The following is a 14,686-nucleotide window of genomic DNA, read 5'->3' as shown; positions in this document are numbered from 1 at the left end:
TCTCAACTGATGTTTATTGAAAATTCACACGTTATATAGCCACACACACACACACACAAAATCATCCGCAAGAAAATCACTCTCAGCTTACTTTCATCATCCCATGGCTTGTTCAACCGAATGAACAAATCATCCGCAAGAACTTTTCTTCAATGGCATTAAAATGTCCATACCATTGGAAAAAAATTTTTTATTTGTGACAGTTCATTAAAACACAAAGACATGTCATTTAAATGTTTTTGTTTTTCAAATGAACTACAATTCAATATCATTCGACACATTTTTTTTTATTATTTTCTTAAGTGTCCTAAATCCATTGGGCCCACGTGGTGGTAGAACACGACTATACCCATGTTCTTCATACCTGAAAACGTATTTTGCGCTCACCAAGTTGTTCGAGGTCCGACAAAAAGAAAGTCATGGTCTCTACCAAAAATATTTTTATCATATAACTTTCCACAAGCGCGATCCTTTTTTTGAAGCCTCGCTCTTTACGATCTCGTTCAAAAGAGACGCCACGATATTTTGCAGTACGCGATACAGTATATGTATTCATAGTGCACTGAGATCACGCAATATCTGTCTTTTGCATGATGTATAAGCAGTGTGAGCCCGGCTTAGCTCCGTTGCTCGCTTGTGGCTCAGCTGAACTGACCCTCGCATCACTGTATCAGGTTAGCAACGTGTGCCAACACTCGATCGAATATATATATATTATATATATATTATTATTATTCTTACCACTATTAGTTAAAGCGCCATCGCACTTCCCGCAGAAGGAAATGTCGTAAGTTGTGTTTGTGTGTGTGCCGGGGGGGGGGGGGGGGGGGTGCCTGCGTGCGTGCGTGCGGTGCGTATGTGTGTTCGTGGTGTGCGTACGTACGTTTTCTGTTGAGTGTATCCTCTTGTTTCAATTTATTATTGGCCAATGTTTATTTCCTGTGTTCTCAGCATTTTCTGTCCATGCGTTAAAACAGTCGACTCCTATCTTCTTTTTTTTTTTTTCTCTTATTCTTTAAGTGTTTGGTTGGAATTATAAAAATCAAAACTAGGTTCAGATAACAAACGTCGCATTAAACGTTAACGGGTGACAGTGTGTCTGCACTCGGAGCGAACATTCGTACTTTTTTAAAGCGTTCTCCCGAGTGCTTTGAGCGAGCGAACTCTCTAACGAGAACTCTTCTGTTTTTTCTTTTCCATGTACAGATTTCCAGAAGCTCGAACGCGAAGCGCGGATCTGCCGGAAGCTGAACCACCCAAACATTGGTGAGTGTCTTTCACATAGAACGTGTGTACCAGGGTCAATTCTAAGCCTTCGCTTCCGCTCTCGGTCCTCCCAATGTTCGGCGTCCCACTTTATGTGCCAGCGAAGCCGAAACTACGAGTACAAACATGTTGCTCTGAAGGAGGCGTGCACTGCACGGCGCGCGTACTTGGCAGGGCCGCTGAAAGCCCTTGAGCTAGCTCTTGTAGCTCTCCGAAGAAAAGTTTAGCTGCTCTAAGCTTAGTATATACGCTGGTACACAGACCACACTGTGCAGCCAGAGCACTCTTAGACGCCTAGTAAAAAGCCTTCCTCATACTTCTTTTCGTTTGATTTTGTTTTCGTTCGTTGCGCGAAACTTCTCGCATTATATTACTGACTGACAAATTATGCGAGTTTACTATGTGATTCTCTCTAAGATTTTTTTTTTTTTTCATTTATACTTTATCTTGCTGAGAAGAGCTTTCTGCCCTTGCTAACACAAGTGTGAACGCGCAGACACGCGCGACCAATTAGCACCGCGGAAGCCAGCGAGCTTGCGCTGAAGGCGGAGCTTCTAATCTCGGCTTGCTAAAGGGGAACGGAGTATAGCCGGCCTATTTATGTGCGCTCACTCTGAGCATGCGCTCTAAAACAGCTCATTCAAATAGGGCGACCAGTGAATATCCGCTACAGTGATTGCAGAAGATTCCTGGAACACGCTTTATTAATCGAACAAAAACTGGACTCCTTTCGACTCTTCTTGAGAACGGAGGCGAAATTTTGAGTCTCTATACTTGCTCTGTTTCATACTTAGTGTGCAACGCAGAAGCTCGTTGCAACGCAGTCAAGGCGGCTGGCGCGAGCATGCTCGATCTTGTTGATCATTTTGCGGGCGTTCTCGCGCAAACGAAACCATAGATGCAGCCACGCGCTCGCGCCAGTAGCTTTGACAACGTTGCGTATTCAAATGGAGTATAGGTGCACGAGCGCTGAACAACATGCGCTTCGTGTGTCGAGCATCTAGCTACGAGCTGCGTATTTCGCAACGCGGACACGGATGAAATAGGTTTGGGAAAGCCTGTAACGACATAGATCATGGTATACGACGCAGGAAAACAGATTACACGCTAACAATCGGGCAGAGGCACATGTCCGGTTCTTGTGGATGCTCACTCCGCTCGGGTCCGAAAATAAAAAGTAGAAAGAGAGAAAAACCGGGCAGGGAGTAGGAGGCTGGAATATCTTGAAGTATTGATCCAGCTTGGTTCCCACGTGCTGTTGCCACGTTGTGTTTGTGTTTGCTGCACCATATTCGAAGTTTCTAACTGCAATCGCACGGCCGCCTGTTGTTAGGTGGCATTACCTCGGACACATCCTGTTTGTATTCGTATCCTCGCACATGTCGTTTGTTGAAGAGCCAGCACATAAAACAAATATCCCTAAACAATACGATTTTTTTTTTTTTTTTGTAAGGGGGAAAGCGGGTAAAGGCCGTTCACACTCTTGCAACCGAGTATACGACCGAGAGAGACCAGACCGGTTCTTAAACCTCTTGCGATCTTTTAGGACCAGCTCCGCTGCAGCGCATCCGGTCCTAAGAAGTTTGGTTTGGTCTCTCTCGGTGCTACTCGGTCAGAAGAGTGTGAACGGATGCGTTGCATCCGTTCACACTCTTCCGTTCAGTTGAAAATAGCAACAGTGAAATCGTTGTCTTATCGAAAAGAAAAGAAAAAAGAAACGGAACGAAGAGCTAGGTACTGTTGTTCTGCCGCGATAATCTACTTCTCACGAAAGTGAAATAAGAAAGGAACTGAAGAGTGTTTTCACGTCAGACCGTACAGTGATGGTTTGGGTCGTATTCCTTTATACTTGTGTAAAAATACACCGGACAGCTATGTTCTTGGGAGAATCATTCTGCTGTATATGAACGCCGTGGCTAATTTTCTTCCGGAGACATGAAATTGCTAAGCATGAGGCGTGGACATTGCCAAGCTTTCGCTAGGGTACTTTGCACAGTCGCCAGTTTCACACCGAAACATTTACGTAGCAATAATTTTTCCTACTTGTTTTACACAGGTTTACTACGTGTACTATATATATATGTATATATATATATATATATATATATATATATACATACATACATACTACGAAGCACGTCAAGTAAACACGTTCTAGGCACACGTTACCAAATTATTTTGCAACAAAGTACTTCATGTAAAATGACGCTAAATGAATCAAAATGAGTATCTTTAAAAGCATTTTACGAACACATAAAAAGATATGCTAAACCGTTATTGCACAGAAACGTATCTGATTTCTCTAAATGCGGCAAAATTGCATGTGTAAATTAACAAGTATATATATTTTTGTTAGATTTTACTTAATGATCTGCAGTGTCTTGAACTAACTTGTGACGGCAAAACAATAACATGTAAAAAAAAAAAAAAAAACGACAGCAAATTTTTTGCTAAAATTGAGCTTGCTTGTCTTCGTTATAAGGGCTTTGCCGCACGACGACGGCTCCAAAGGGACATTTTCTAGAACGGACGAAGGCTGTACTGTCGTTCTGCTGCATCGTTCGGTCTAAAAAGTCGCGCTGTCCCTAGCTTAGCTTGATATTTGCGCTTCTTCGCGTTTCGGACGCCACTGCTGCCGACAGTTGACAGCTGTATGCTCGGCCCATTACCGCGAGACGCTAAGTTCGCGCACGAGGAAGGCCTGTCACCGCGAAAACGAGACCAGGGAAATGATGTCTGGAGAGCCGACATCTTGGTGTCCAACATTGTGCGACAACAAAGAAACCAGCTTACTATTTCCAAGTATTAATACGTACTTTTTTTAATGGAATACAGATAGTAGTTGATAACTATTAGGCTTTTGTTGTTGGGTGTTTCCGTGTCACTTCATACATTGATAGTACGGGTCATATTTGTACACTTCTGTAGAATACGTGCTATATGAAAAGCATGTCCTTAGGAAAAAAAGATTACCATAAGTTATTTTATGACTTTTTTTCAATTTTCCTATTCTCTTACCCGACTTTCCGGCCGTTCGGAACAAGGTTGCTTGTACTGCCTACTAATTAACACGTATAATTTAATTAACTCTATTTAGTCCGTACTGTATGTTTTCATTGCACAGAAATATTACTGAAAAAAAAAAAAAATCGGGCACTTCCGGCTAAATTATTTCAGCTCTGGGGACTATTTCAAATCGAAACTAATCGAGAAAAAGGTCGACAGTGATGTGGGCATCCGGTTGGCGTTACAGTGACGGCGACATCTCTTGACGTCTTTTTGCTGCTTGCAAAGCACCTGTAAATCTTGGCGTTTTGCGGTCAAAGTTCACTGTGCCGCCTCATTTCCTTCTCCTCTGGCTGGCAGCGCAAGGCGCTTCTTGCGTGTCATTTCATTGACAAAATAAAAGCTGCCCTAAGGAAAAGGCAGAAAAAGGCAGAAACTATGGCGTCGCAGATGACATATTTCTTTAATCCCAAGTTCAACGTCATTGTTCTTTCTTCTTGATTAGTTTCGGTTTGAAATTGCCTGCAGGAGGGAAATAATTTCGCTCGTAGTGCCCCAATTGTTTCGTGTTTATGTCATTTTGAGATTGAAACGTACAGTATGAAGATTGTGTTTCAATTTCGCAAATGCAACATGCCCTCTAAACTCACTAATTGAAACATTAATTAAATTACCCTCGTAAGTTAGTATGCTAACAGCGCAAGCAAGCGTGTTCCATGTGGCCGCGAAATGGTTTAAGCTAATAGAACCAAAAAAAAAAGTTATTAAGCAACTAATTTTTTTAAGTCGTTCCTGTGAAAATTATACGCATTACAAAAAAGAAAAAAGAAGATTGATGTACTATTAATTTCTGCCAAAGGGCAAATAAAAAAAACACAAAAAAACACTGATAGTTAGGTTGATTCTGTACTTACTTTTAGTAATCAACTTCATATTCAATAATTTTGAAGGTATTATTTCAATTTGAAACCTGGTGGGCATAATCTAAAACTGTTCAATCCACTCACATTAGAGATATATGCGCGACATGGCGCTCCGGAAACGGGGTGGTTTCTTAGGCGGCAATGCGGTGAAACACAAATAAAAATTTAAGACAGGGGCAGCACAACTTTCTACCCCCTGCTATAGACCACAGCGCTGTATAGCCTTTGCCCATGGAGCCGACGTCCTGCGGCAAAGACCCTATATATATAAAAAAAAAAAAAAAAAAAAAAATTTTGCGAGGTCAAGTTTTATTTAAGGTTTTGATAAATTAGTTAGTTCAAGACACTGCAAACGGTTAGTAACAATTTAAGAGACGAGTTTTCTATTTATTTTTATGGACGTGCAATTTTGTTACATTTCGAGAAATCAGCTACGTTTCTGTATTAATAACAGAGCTACAATAATGGCTAATCTTATCTTTTTATATGTTCGTAATATGCATTTAAAGATGCTAATTCTAATATATTTTGCGATATTTTATGTGAAGTAGTTTGTTGGTAAATAATTTGGGAATGTGTCTGTAAAACGTGTTTACCTGACATGTTTTGTCGCTTTTCTTTTTTTTTTTTTTTGCGAAGATGTATTTTTTTGTAGTTTTTAATATTCTGATTATATGCTGTAAACGTTTAATAAAAGAAGTAGGAAACATTATTAGTTCGTACATGCTTCGGTGTGAAATTGACGGCTGTGCCAATGACAGATTGAAATCTTTGCGATGACCACACCTCGAGCTTCGACATTTCATATGTGCGGAAAAAATTAGCTACAACGTTTAAATATAGCTGAATGCTTCTCCAAAGAATATGGCTTTCACATATATTTTTTACATAAAAAAGACCCGGTTTACCTGTGTACGTGATGTGGAAACACCCTGAAGAAGGAAACAAGCACGCGAGTTCGAGCCCAAGTAAAATCCCACCGTTAGGTCTGGGCGCCCGTGCGCTGAACACCGATCAAAGCTATCCATGCGCGTTCTTAATGCTAACTGCCCGGCACAATAGTTTAGACGCGACTGTCCAATCCGCGTGTGTGCCACTCTCCCGGCATTCCATCACAATAAGTGGTGCTGTTGTATATCCCGGCTGCGGAAACATCGAATGCAGAGCTTGATCGTGCTGACAACCACGGGGAGCTCTATCTACCTCCACGGGGAAATCGACGTCACATCGAATGCAAAATCCACGCAACCACAAAAAATTAATCGAGCTTGATCGTGCTGACAACCACGGGGAGCGCTATCTATACCTCCTTGCGGAAATCGACGTCACGTGACTCGAGGTAACATGACGTGGTCACATAAGGTCAATTCCCTCGCTACATTTAGCGGGAAAATTGAGGTGACAGTTTTTCGTGACGGTTTCCTCGTAGAATTCGGCTAATAAACACATTCTATGTAAAAAAAAAAAAAAAAAAAGGCAACAATTATTTTTGCGAGTTTATGCGACCACCGGTATAGTGATTTTTCTGTCAGTCACTCGGGGGTTTCGTCCGCCCCGTGCCCGAGGCACACTGTTTCCAGTTGGCCGTGACGCGGTGACGCAATGCGTGTGCAAGGGCACCGCGACCTTCCCGCGTCTGCACCACACTGCATCGCAAACGGCCAGGAAGTTACGCAACGGACTCTCAGTCGCGGCCAACGCACCCTTGCACAACCCTCGGAGCAAGCAAGCACAGTGGCCTCTGTTCCAGCTCACGATGGACCGCTGAGGGTGCTGTGATTCATCAAAGCCTATAGCCTAATAGTGGAAGCTTCTGTGCCAAAGGGGAGAGAGGTGCGAGGGGGCTTATTTAACCTGTCACCGACTATATCAAATGCCGCATGTCATGGCGACCGTCGGTACACATAGTCACGTACTGCATTTGCAGCGCTGCATTGGCTGGGATAGCAGATGATAGCGTCCACAGCGGTCCAGTATATAAGGTGAAACTCGTAGAGGGGAGTCCGTCTTCTCGTGTTGTGACATGCCTCCTTGGAGCACGGAGAGCTACAGACTGTCGGACTTTATCTTAATCACTGCCCTCGCTGGGCGGGGCGCGGCCCATGCAGCATTCAGGAGGTCCCCGGACGCGCAGTTAGCCCGCTGGTCTGCCCGAATCCATAATGAAGCGAGGCCGTGCCCGCGCCTTCCTCACGCTTCCCCATCTCGGGTATCTCGCGGGTACACTCCGAATGGATGGCACACAAGGTGCGGGTCGTGGTGGCAACGCGTCGACTAGCATGTTTCCCAAAACAGGTACACTTTGTAGGGGATTGTGTCACGTTCCTTTGCCGTCTTTTTTTCTTTTTTCTTATTTCTTTTGCAGTTTTTTTACTAGATTTGTGAACGCTCGCGTGGCTGTGTGTGGAAGAGTCGGTCGTCGAGTGCCTTCGGAGCCTCTGTTCGTGCGTTGAGGCGCGAAAGAAGCAATCGTTTGGGACTGGCGATGAAATATTGAAGCGTACCACGAGGGAATTGGAAGTTCTTCGTCAATATGGAAGCACGCCGTTCGCCGTGCGAATGGAAATGCTTTCTTCCAGTTTTCCCTCTTTTTTTTTTTTTGTTTCTAAGGAGAGATGCTTTTATTGTCGAGACGGCTTAGAATTTCATACGTCTGTTCGCTTCTTTTTTTTTTTTACTAATATTTTTTTATTTGTTTTTTCTTGTTGCGAAGGCGCTTAAACCTGATTTGAAAAAAAAAAAAAAAAAAAAAAAAACGGTTAAGATAAAGAGCGGGGAAAAAAAAAAAGACTGGAAGCAGACGGATATTAAACTTTTGTAGCGCCAATGGCAACGGCCGAGGACAACATGGCGTCGATATATATTATATCGCAGAAATGGAAATTGCTTACTACTCGTTCCCAAGGAAACGAAAAAGCTATTAAACGACTTCTGGACAAGCTCGCTTGAAATGAAATTGTCTAAGGATGGCTAGTTGGGCTAGATGGTTTTGCATCATGGTGTAATACTCCAAAACAACAAGGACGAAAACGAAGGGACAACAGGACAGGACTCGGCGTATTCTGGCTCTTATGTAAGATTAATCTCCCTCTCCTCTCAAACCCAGAAAGAAAAAAAGAAAACATTAAGAATTAGGTTGGGATACTTGCCAGGCTCCAGTCTTAACTACGCTTTTTCTCGAGTCTGACCTAGCTAACACTGGCTGATTTCATATCGAGCAGTCCGACCCTTGGTGTTTGCAACTAACTCGCTGGCTGGGAGTCCTTACACTTATCTGGAAAATTCTCAAACTAATAAAATTTCGTTCGCATTTTTTTTTTTTCTATGCGTTTGGAAGTACCGACGAATTTGTTGCGCTTTGTAAATATCGTTGAACGAAATCTCGGATTACAAAATTATGTGAGGAAATGTTTAAAAATTTTCAACTTCGAGAATGGCTCGCAGTATCTTCTTTTATATGAAAGTACCGACAACAACGGCTGTTCCGGCTGCGGCTCCATGTGCCGGACTATTACCCGAGCAGATCAAAAGACGAAATCGGGAAGCAAGAATTAGAGGAATGTAAATGGAACGAGGAAAGAGAGAGAGAGGGGGAGATATTGCAGCATCAAAACCGGACGCTTCAACAACAACACATCCCCATCCTCCCGCCACTTCCACCCGCGTGCGAGGCGCTTTCGGCGAGGCAGCGTGCAAGCGCAGCGTGCCGACGAGTCTGACTCCGCGAAGCCCGACGACCGATCCGAACTCGCGGAATAAATGAGGGCCGTGGGATCGGCGACCGGCTATGCGCTCTCTTTCCTTCTCCGCTCGGGGTCCTGGCCCCGGGGTCCATTCGGGGCAAGCCGTTGGATGCAGTCGTCGGGAGCGATGCGAGCTGCGAGCCTCGTGTGTCGACCCCCCCGCTGCCTCCGTAAATATATGCGCTCGGAATCGGCCAGATGAACGGATCGGATTGCCTATATACATTCGGGGCACGCGTGTGCTTTGAGGCTAGCGCGAAATCCCTACCCCTGGGGGGATCGTCGCCTTTTCGGGTCTCTTCTTTTTTGCGGAGCTTTTTGGGGGCGCTGGGTTCCGGGTCCGCCCGTGTGATCTGGGATTGGGGCGTACGCGCCGACACTGAATGGACGCGACTTCTTGAGTCATTTTTGTTTAATGGAGGAATCTTTTTGGCGCCGCGACTACCGGGTCCTCGGGTCTTATCGTTTGCAAATGTGGAACAAATAATATGGTTCGGTGGTCCATCACGCTCTCGCTCTTTCGATCTCTCTTTATTTGAGCGGATTTTTCTTTGTTTAATTTTTGCTACCGGTGTGTGACGAAGCGAAATTAAACGCAGTCGTCAGGAGAGACGAGATGCGTGGTACAGGAGCCTAAACATTTTTTGCTAAAAACGTAAAAAAAAAAAAAATGTTAACTCATAACGGCGAAAATATTCCATCGAGAAGGGGATACGTTAACGAATAATTGGGGCTAGCCTGGGACTTGTATCTTGCGTTGGCATTTGCCGTTCAAGTCACATGTTTTCGCCCGCGAGTTCTGACAGTAACTAATTGGAGTTTTGACAGTAAACTAATTTGTTTTACGGAAGTTTGGACAGAGGGAAATTATTCCCAACGGCCGTCCGTTTCCGCTATTGCTGGGAAATTTAGTCGGTGCAGTACGACCGCTAGCCAGGGGTCTTTTTGCGCATCACGCCGTGGTGATGCACATAGGCGCACCGTTCAGTGCTCTCCTAGATTATCGAAACGGGCAGGGGTGGGGGATTGAACCCAGGATCGCTGGGTTAGGTGTGAAACAAAGTATATGTGTGTAGGAGGGGGATCGGTAGCCGTGTGATGTTGACGCGCCACAGCTCGAAGCGTGTGGAGCGAATGCTCGCGCTGCAGAATTCTGGGATCCTGGGTTCCATCCCCACCCCTGCCCGTTTCGGTCTGGAAAGGAACACCGTATACCGGCGTGCGGTCGTGTGTCACTACAGCTTGATGCACGTTAAAGACTGGCAGTGGTACTGCACTGGCTAAATTTCTCATCTCATCAGACGCCCACTGAGGTTAACTCTCGGCTGTATAAACATACACACCACACACTTATTAGTATGTGTAGGGCTTTCTTTTGTTGCGTGTAGGTAGGTGCTCGTGCTACTTCCCCAATGCACCCAGGGTGTCTGTTCCAGTTTGCGAGCACCACCCTCGATGGTGGTCATCGTGGAATGAGGGTACTTCGACGGATGGCTGTTCTGTTTACACGTCTCTCCCCCCTCCACCCCCCCCCCCCCCCCCACCCCACCCCACCCATTTTTGACGCCTCACGTCCTTGGCGTGTCTGAAGTCACGGATCTTTGGACAGAAAACCCGAGCTCTGGCATCGGGTTTTCACTAACGGTTAGAAGTAATTTTTATTACTTCAAAAAGTAATCAGATTACTCTTGTGATTACTGCATAATAAAAGTAATCAACTGATTACAAAATTACTCCAAAAAGTAATCGGTTACAAGTAATTGGATTACTTGCAATGCGTACGGTGCAAGTCTGCATTGAACTGCGGAGCCCCATTTGCGCCGCACCAGTGTCTGTTCCCCCTTCCTTTATTGATTCTCGCTCTTTGCTTTTATCCGTCTCGCAGACTGAAGCCGTCACCTAGAGTACGCGAAAACGAAGCCCAAGCGGAGCCTCGTTCCACCGCTTCTTTTCATACCCTATATGCGGCAGAGTGAACCGTTACAAAAGTGTAAAGACAAACTTGTCGTGGGTACACAAAACACTCGCACGAAATATCGACAAACCGCTCGTCGTCTTCCCCTTCGTCTTGGGGGAAAGGCAAACGTCGGTTTCGATGTTTGCGCAACGAGACGTGGCATGTCGATATCGGTCCTGTTTGCCTCGCAAACGGAGCGTGACTGGATAAGAGCGGGCAAGAAGCGAACAACACCCAAGTTTCTCCGTCCTCCCTTCTTGAAAAGCGAGTCCCTTTATTTCTCCACTCGTTAGTTTCTTAGCATTTTTTTTTTCCTCAGCGGATCAAGAAGGAATAGGAAGAGTGCCGCATTATCCTCTTGTTCGTCACGAGTCGAAGCTCCGGCCCGAGCCCCGGTGTTCAGTTGCTGTCGCAGCGGCATCCGTATACACTGCGAGGGAGGACGGTCGAGGGGAGAGACGGCCAACTCCTTGGACTTGTCTGTCCCGTCCGCAGCCAGCACCAGGCGCCCGCCGGAAATCGATGGCGGCTCTCCTTCTTGTTCGAGGCCGCCTGTTTTCGCCGCCCATTTGGAGCTGGCCCTTAATAGCCCGTCTTCGATCAGAAGATCGAAAGCTTTTGGCTCCCGCCGCGCTGAGCAAGGGGGAGCCCTTTTTGACGACGCCTCGTCGGAACAGGTGTACACCCTTCCTACGCCGGGAGAGGGGAGAAAAAGTGCGGGCTGTTTTTGGAGAGTGTGGCGGCGTGTCGGTCGTTCTGTCCTGTCTGGAAGGAAGTGGAGGTATATTAGAGAATCGGCTGATGACTCGGGTTTCCCCGCTCGGAGCGTAAGCGCGCGCCGTCAGTGACTCACGGTTCGAGTTTTTGGTCATCGGACCGAGACCCTTTTGGGATGGGGGAAAATCGGTGACTCCCGCGTAGGGGACGAAACGAAGGGAAAGCGACGCTTGGCGAGTGCCCGTACTTTGCAAAGGCGCAGCCAACTTGCTGTAACGTCGACCATATAGTTACGCTCGATAATTCATGTCGATTTTCTGCTCAGGCACATTTAACAGTACGGGCGGTGTGTGCGTGTGTGCTCTTAGAAACTGCACTGCTGTGTCCGTTTATTTTATTTTATTATGTGTTTCGTGTCTCTCTGTTCAACTCTTCATTTCTTTCCTCCGATCAAATTAGCATTTATCCGAGACCAGGTAACTCGTGGAATATAATTGGGCGACTCCTTTCTAGTCCATACCATCTGTTGCGGCGATTGATCTTGGAAGGCGATATTAAAAGCCACCGTAATTATGCGGGCTGAGGGTGAAGAGGAGACGTCAGAACATCGAGCTCTGCAGTGGTCGAAATTATTAGTGAATAGACTCGAAGCCAGCTGCCTTCGTCTCCAGTGCACTCGTTGAACGCGTTCCGCGAGTGCAGTGGAAGCGAAGGCTGCTGGCTTGTCGTCTACCCGCTGACCATTCCTAAATCATTCCACCCAAAAGCTCGGCCCTCTGAAGTCCCCGCGCGCCCTCGTCTCATCTCCCTCAGTTTCTACCATGCAGCATACTGTGTCTTACATGCCTTCAGTGCCATTAAAGGCACGGGCCCGGCAGAGCGACCCTGTACATCTTTCCAATGTTTACAAAATCACAGTCCATCGTGCGATATTCACAGCCCAGTACGTGCGTGTTCGTCGCTTCGGAAAGCGAGGAAAGCACGCGCCATGTGCACGAACACTCAAGATGGCAGCGACCACGCGCTCTTTTTTTGGGAAAGGGGGATCTATAGACCTTTTCTTTAACGGCGCCGCCATCTTGAGAATTGCGGCGCCGACGCCGCCGTCTAGCAGCTTAGAAAAAGAAATAGAAATACCGGCTAGTTCTGGGAGCACAGCTATCTGGGTAGGCAACGGTGTGGGTATGGGGGGAACTTGGCTAGACTTGGCTATGGTGGGCTGCAATAACTTGGTTGGAGCTTGTCCGGTTGAATCCAGCTGGCTACTCACAGGCCATCACTAGCCATCACCTTGCCTCCTCGAGAGAACGAGGACGAAGACGGTGGGGTGTTTTGTTTGAGTTTCCACAGCGAAGTATACATGAGCAGTTTAATGTAGTCTATGCAGGTAAGCTCTCGACATTTGATAGCTCCATCTTGAGTGGTGGCATGTAGACTTTTTCATACCTTTCACATACGATGGGGCTTACAGTGATAACCTAGTTGGACCACCTGCACAGCGAATTAAAATCGGTCCTCTTGTCGTACACGAAGTGGTCGTGAGCTTAAACGTGACGTTGATTCTGATACGAATCTCTCGCGATTCAAGCTCGCAATCGACAGACTTTATAAATAAGGATTCTTGGGAAAAATGCGAAGCCCGATAACATTGCAGCCACACTCGCGCTGCAGCTTCTTGTGCTCATGGCACACTTGCTGCTATTGCTCTTATGCTTTTTAAAATTATTTATCCATCGAATATGCAGTGGTAGCCAGACAACCGTAGATTTTCGGAAATTGCAGCACAGTAAAAAGGAGCACTCGGAACTAACTCATGCGCGACGTCCGTTTTTAAGCCTTTTCGCCCATACCCTTGGCAGTTGCATACCCTGTGTCAGCGAGCACTCCAAAAATGCACCAGGTCGAGGGTACGTCAGTTACTGGCTGATTTGAGGTTATGCGAAAAAGGTCTATACTCTGTTCACCCTTTAGCTGAGACTGCAGCCAATGCCACAATCAGGAGAGCTCGAGGTCGCTGTTTTGAAGCGTTCTTCCGCAGAACGAGCACTCGCGCTAGAAATTAACGTCTCTAACCCAGGAGCGCGGGCTAACTCGCGCTTGTAGCTTTGGCTGTAGACTCAGCTGAAGGTTGAACGGAGTATACACACTGTTTCGTGTATACATGCGAGCACTCGAGCACAGAAAGCGCTTTCGAGAACTATACATCGCTTTCGCAGCTCCGCCTTTTTCAATGCTGAAGACAACTTGTGGGATAGACTAAAGGCATTGGATCCTGGTCACTGTTCCACCATACCGAATGTGCGCACCGGCGCTGGAGTCTTAGTGACATCTCGAACACCCTGGCAACCGTTTCGCTTTACGATAATCACCATTCCAGAGTAGGTGCCGTTACCTAGCGGCAAATACGCGAAGGAGGGAAGCGGGGACCTATGCAACCTATCCAAGCGTGCAGCAAAAACTGGCGCGACCTGGCGGCCGAAATGTGAAACAGAAAGGAAGGGGCCGAGATGCACGACGTTGCAGTTGCGAAGACGGACCGCGCCGAGTGAGATCTCGCTCCGGCGGTAACGGAATATAGCGATCTGGGTACTTCCGAGCACGTTGCTTGAAACGCGTCTTTGTGGCCGGAACGCGACAGGCACGTGCACTGGATTCTTTTCTTCATCCTTCTCCGTTATTGTCTCCATCGGTGTAGTTCTCGACTTAGCTCCTAGGGGCTCGGCGGTTGGATCTCCTTCCCAATATCGGCCGTATCATGGGGCTGCACTCGCTCCAGGCACCATACTTCAAAGAAGAAAAAACAAAAAACAAAAAAAAAACAACATCGTAAGTGCATGAATAATTGAATGTGATAGCATGTACCATGTGCTATAGTGACAGGGAGACGCTCAAACATGTGGTTTTGAAGTGCTCGAGGCTGTGCCCTGCCCTCCCTAAAGGGGTAGCGGATTTGACGAGAGCGCTGGGCTTTGCTGGCGAAGATGGAAGAACAGCGGAACAAAGGATTGCAATCGTGATTTGGAGAAATTTGGTTTGGGTTTGTTGGGTCATCATGGTATAACAGGTCAAAAAGG

At 46.4% G+C, this 14,686-nt stretch overlaps 1 protein-coding gene across 50 annotated transcripts in view; it reads left to right on the top strand.

The window, feature by feature from the left end:
- The window catches only part of LOC8025394 (calcium/calmodulin-dependent protein kinase type II delta chain), a 183,738-nt gene that overhangs the window by 113,217 nt on the left and 55,835 nt on the right, over positions 1–14,686 (top strand). For all 50 annotated transcript variants that reach the window (XM_042292292.1, XM_042292245.1, XM_042292293.1 and 47 more), the window contains exon 3: positions 1,207–1,266. In XM_042292292.1, the coding sequence (XP_042148226.1) occupies positions 1,207–1,266 (60 nt within the window). The remainder of the gene's footprint in view (positions 1–1,206; positions 1,267–14,686) is intronic.

The sequence above is a fragment of the Ixodes scapularis genome, unplaced genomic scaffold (genome assembly GCF_016920785.2).
Source record: "Ixodes scapularis isolate PalLabHiFi unplaced genomic scaffold, ASM1692078v2 PGA_scaffold3__209_contigs__length_174095766, whole genome shotgun sequence".
Classification (NCBI taxonomy): Eukaryota; Metazoa; Arthropoda; class Arachnida; order Ixodida; family Ixodidae; genus Ixodes; species Ixodes scapularis.
This window is presented reverse-complemented; position numbering and strand designations above follow the sequence as displayed.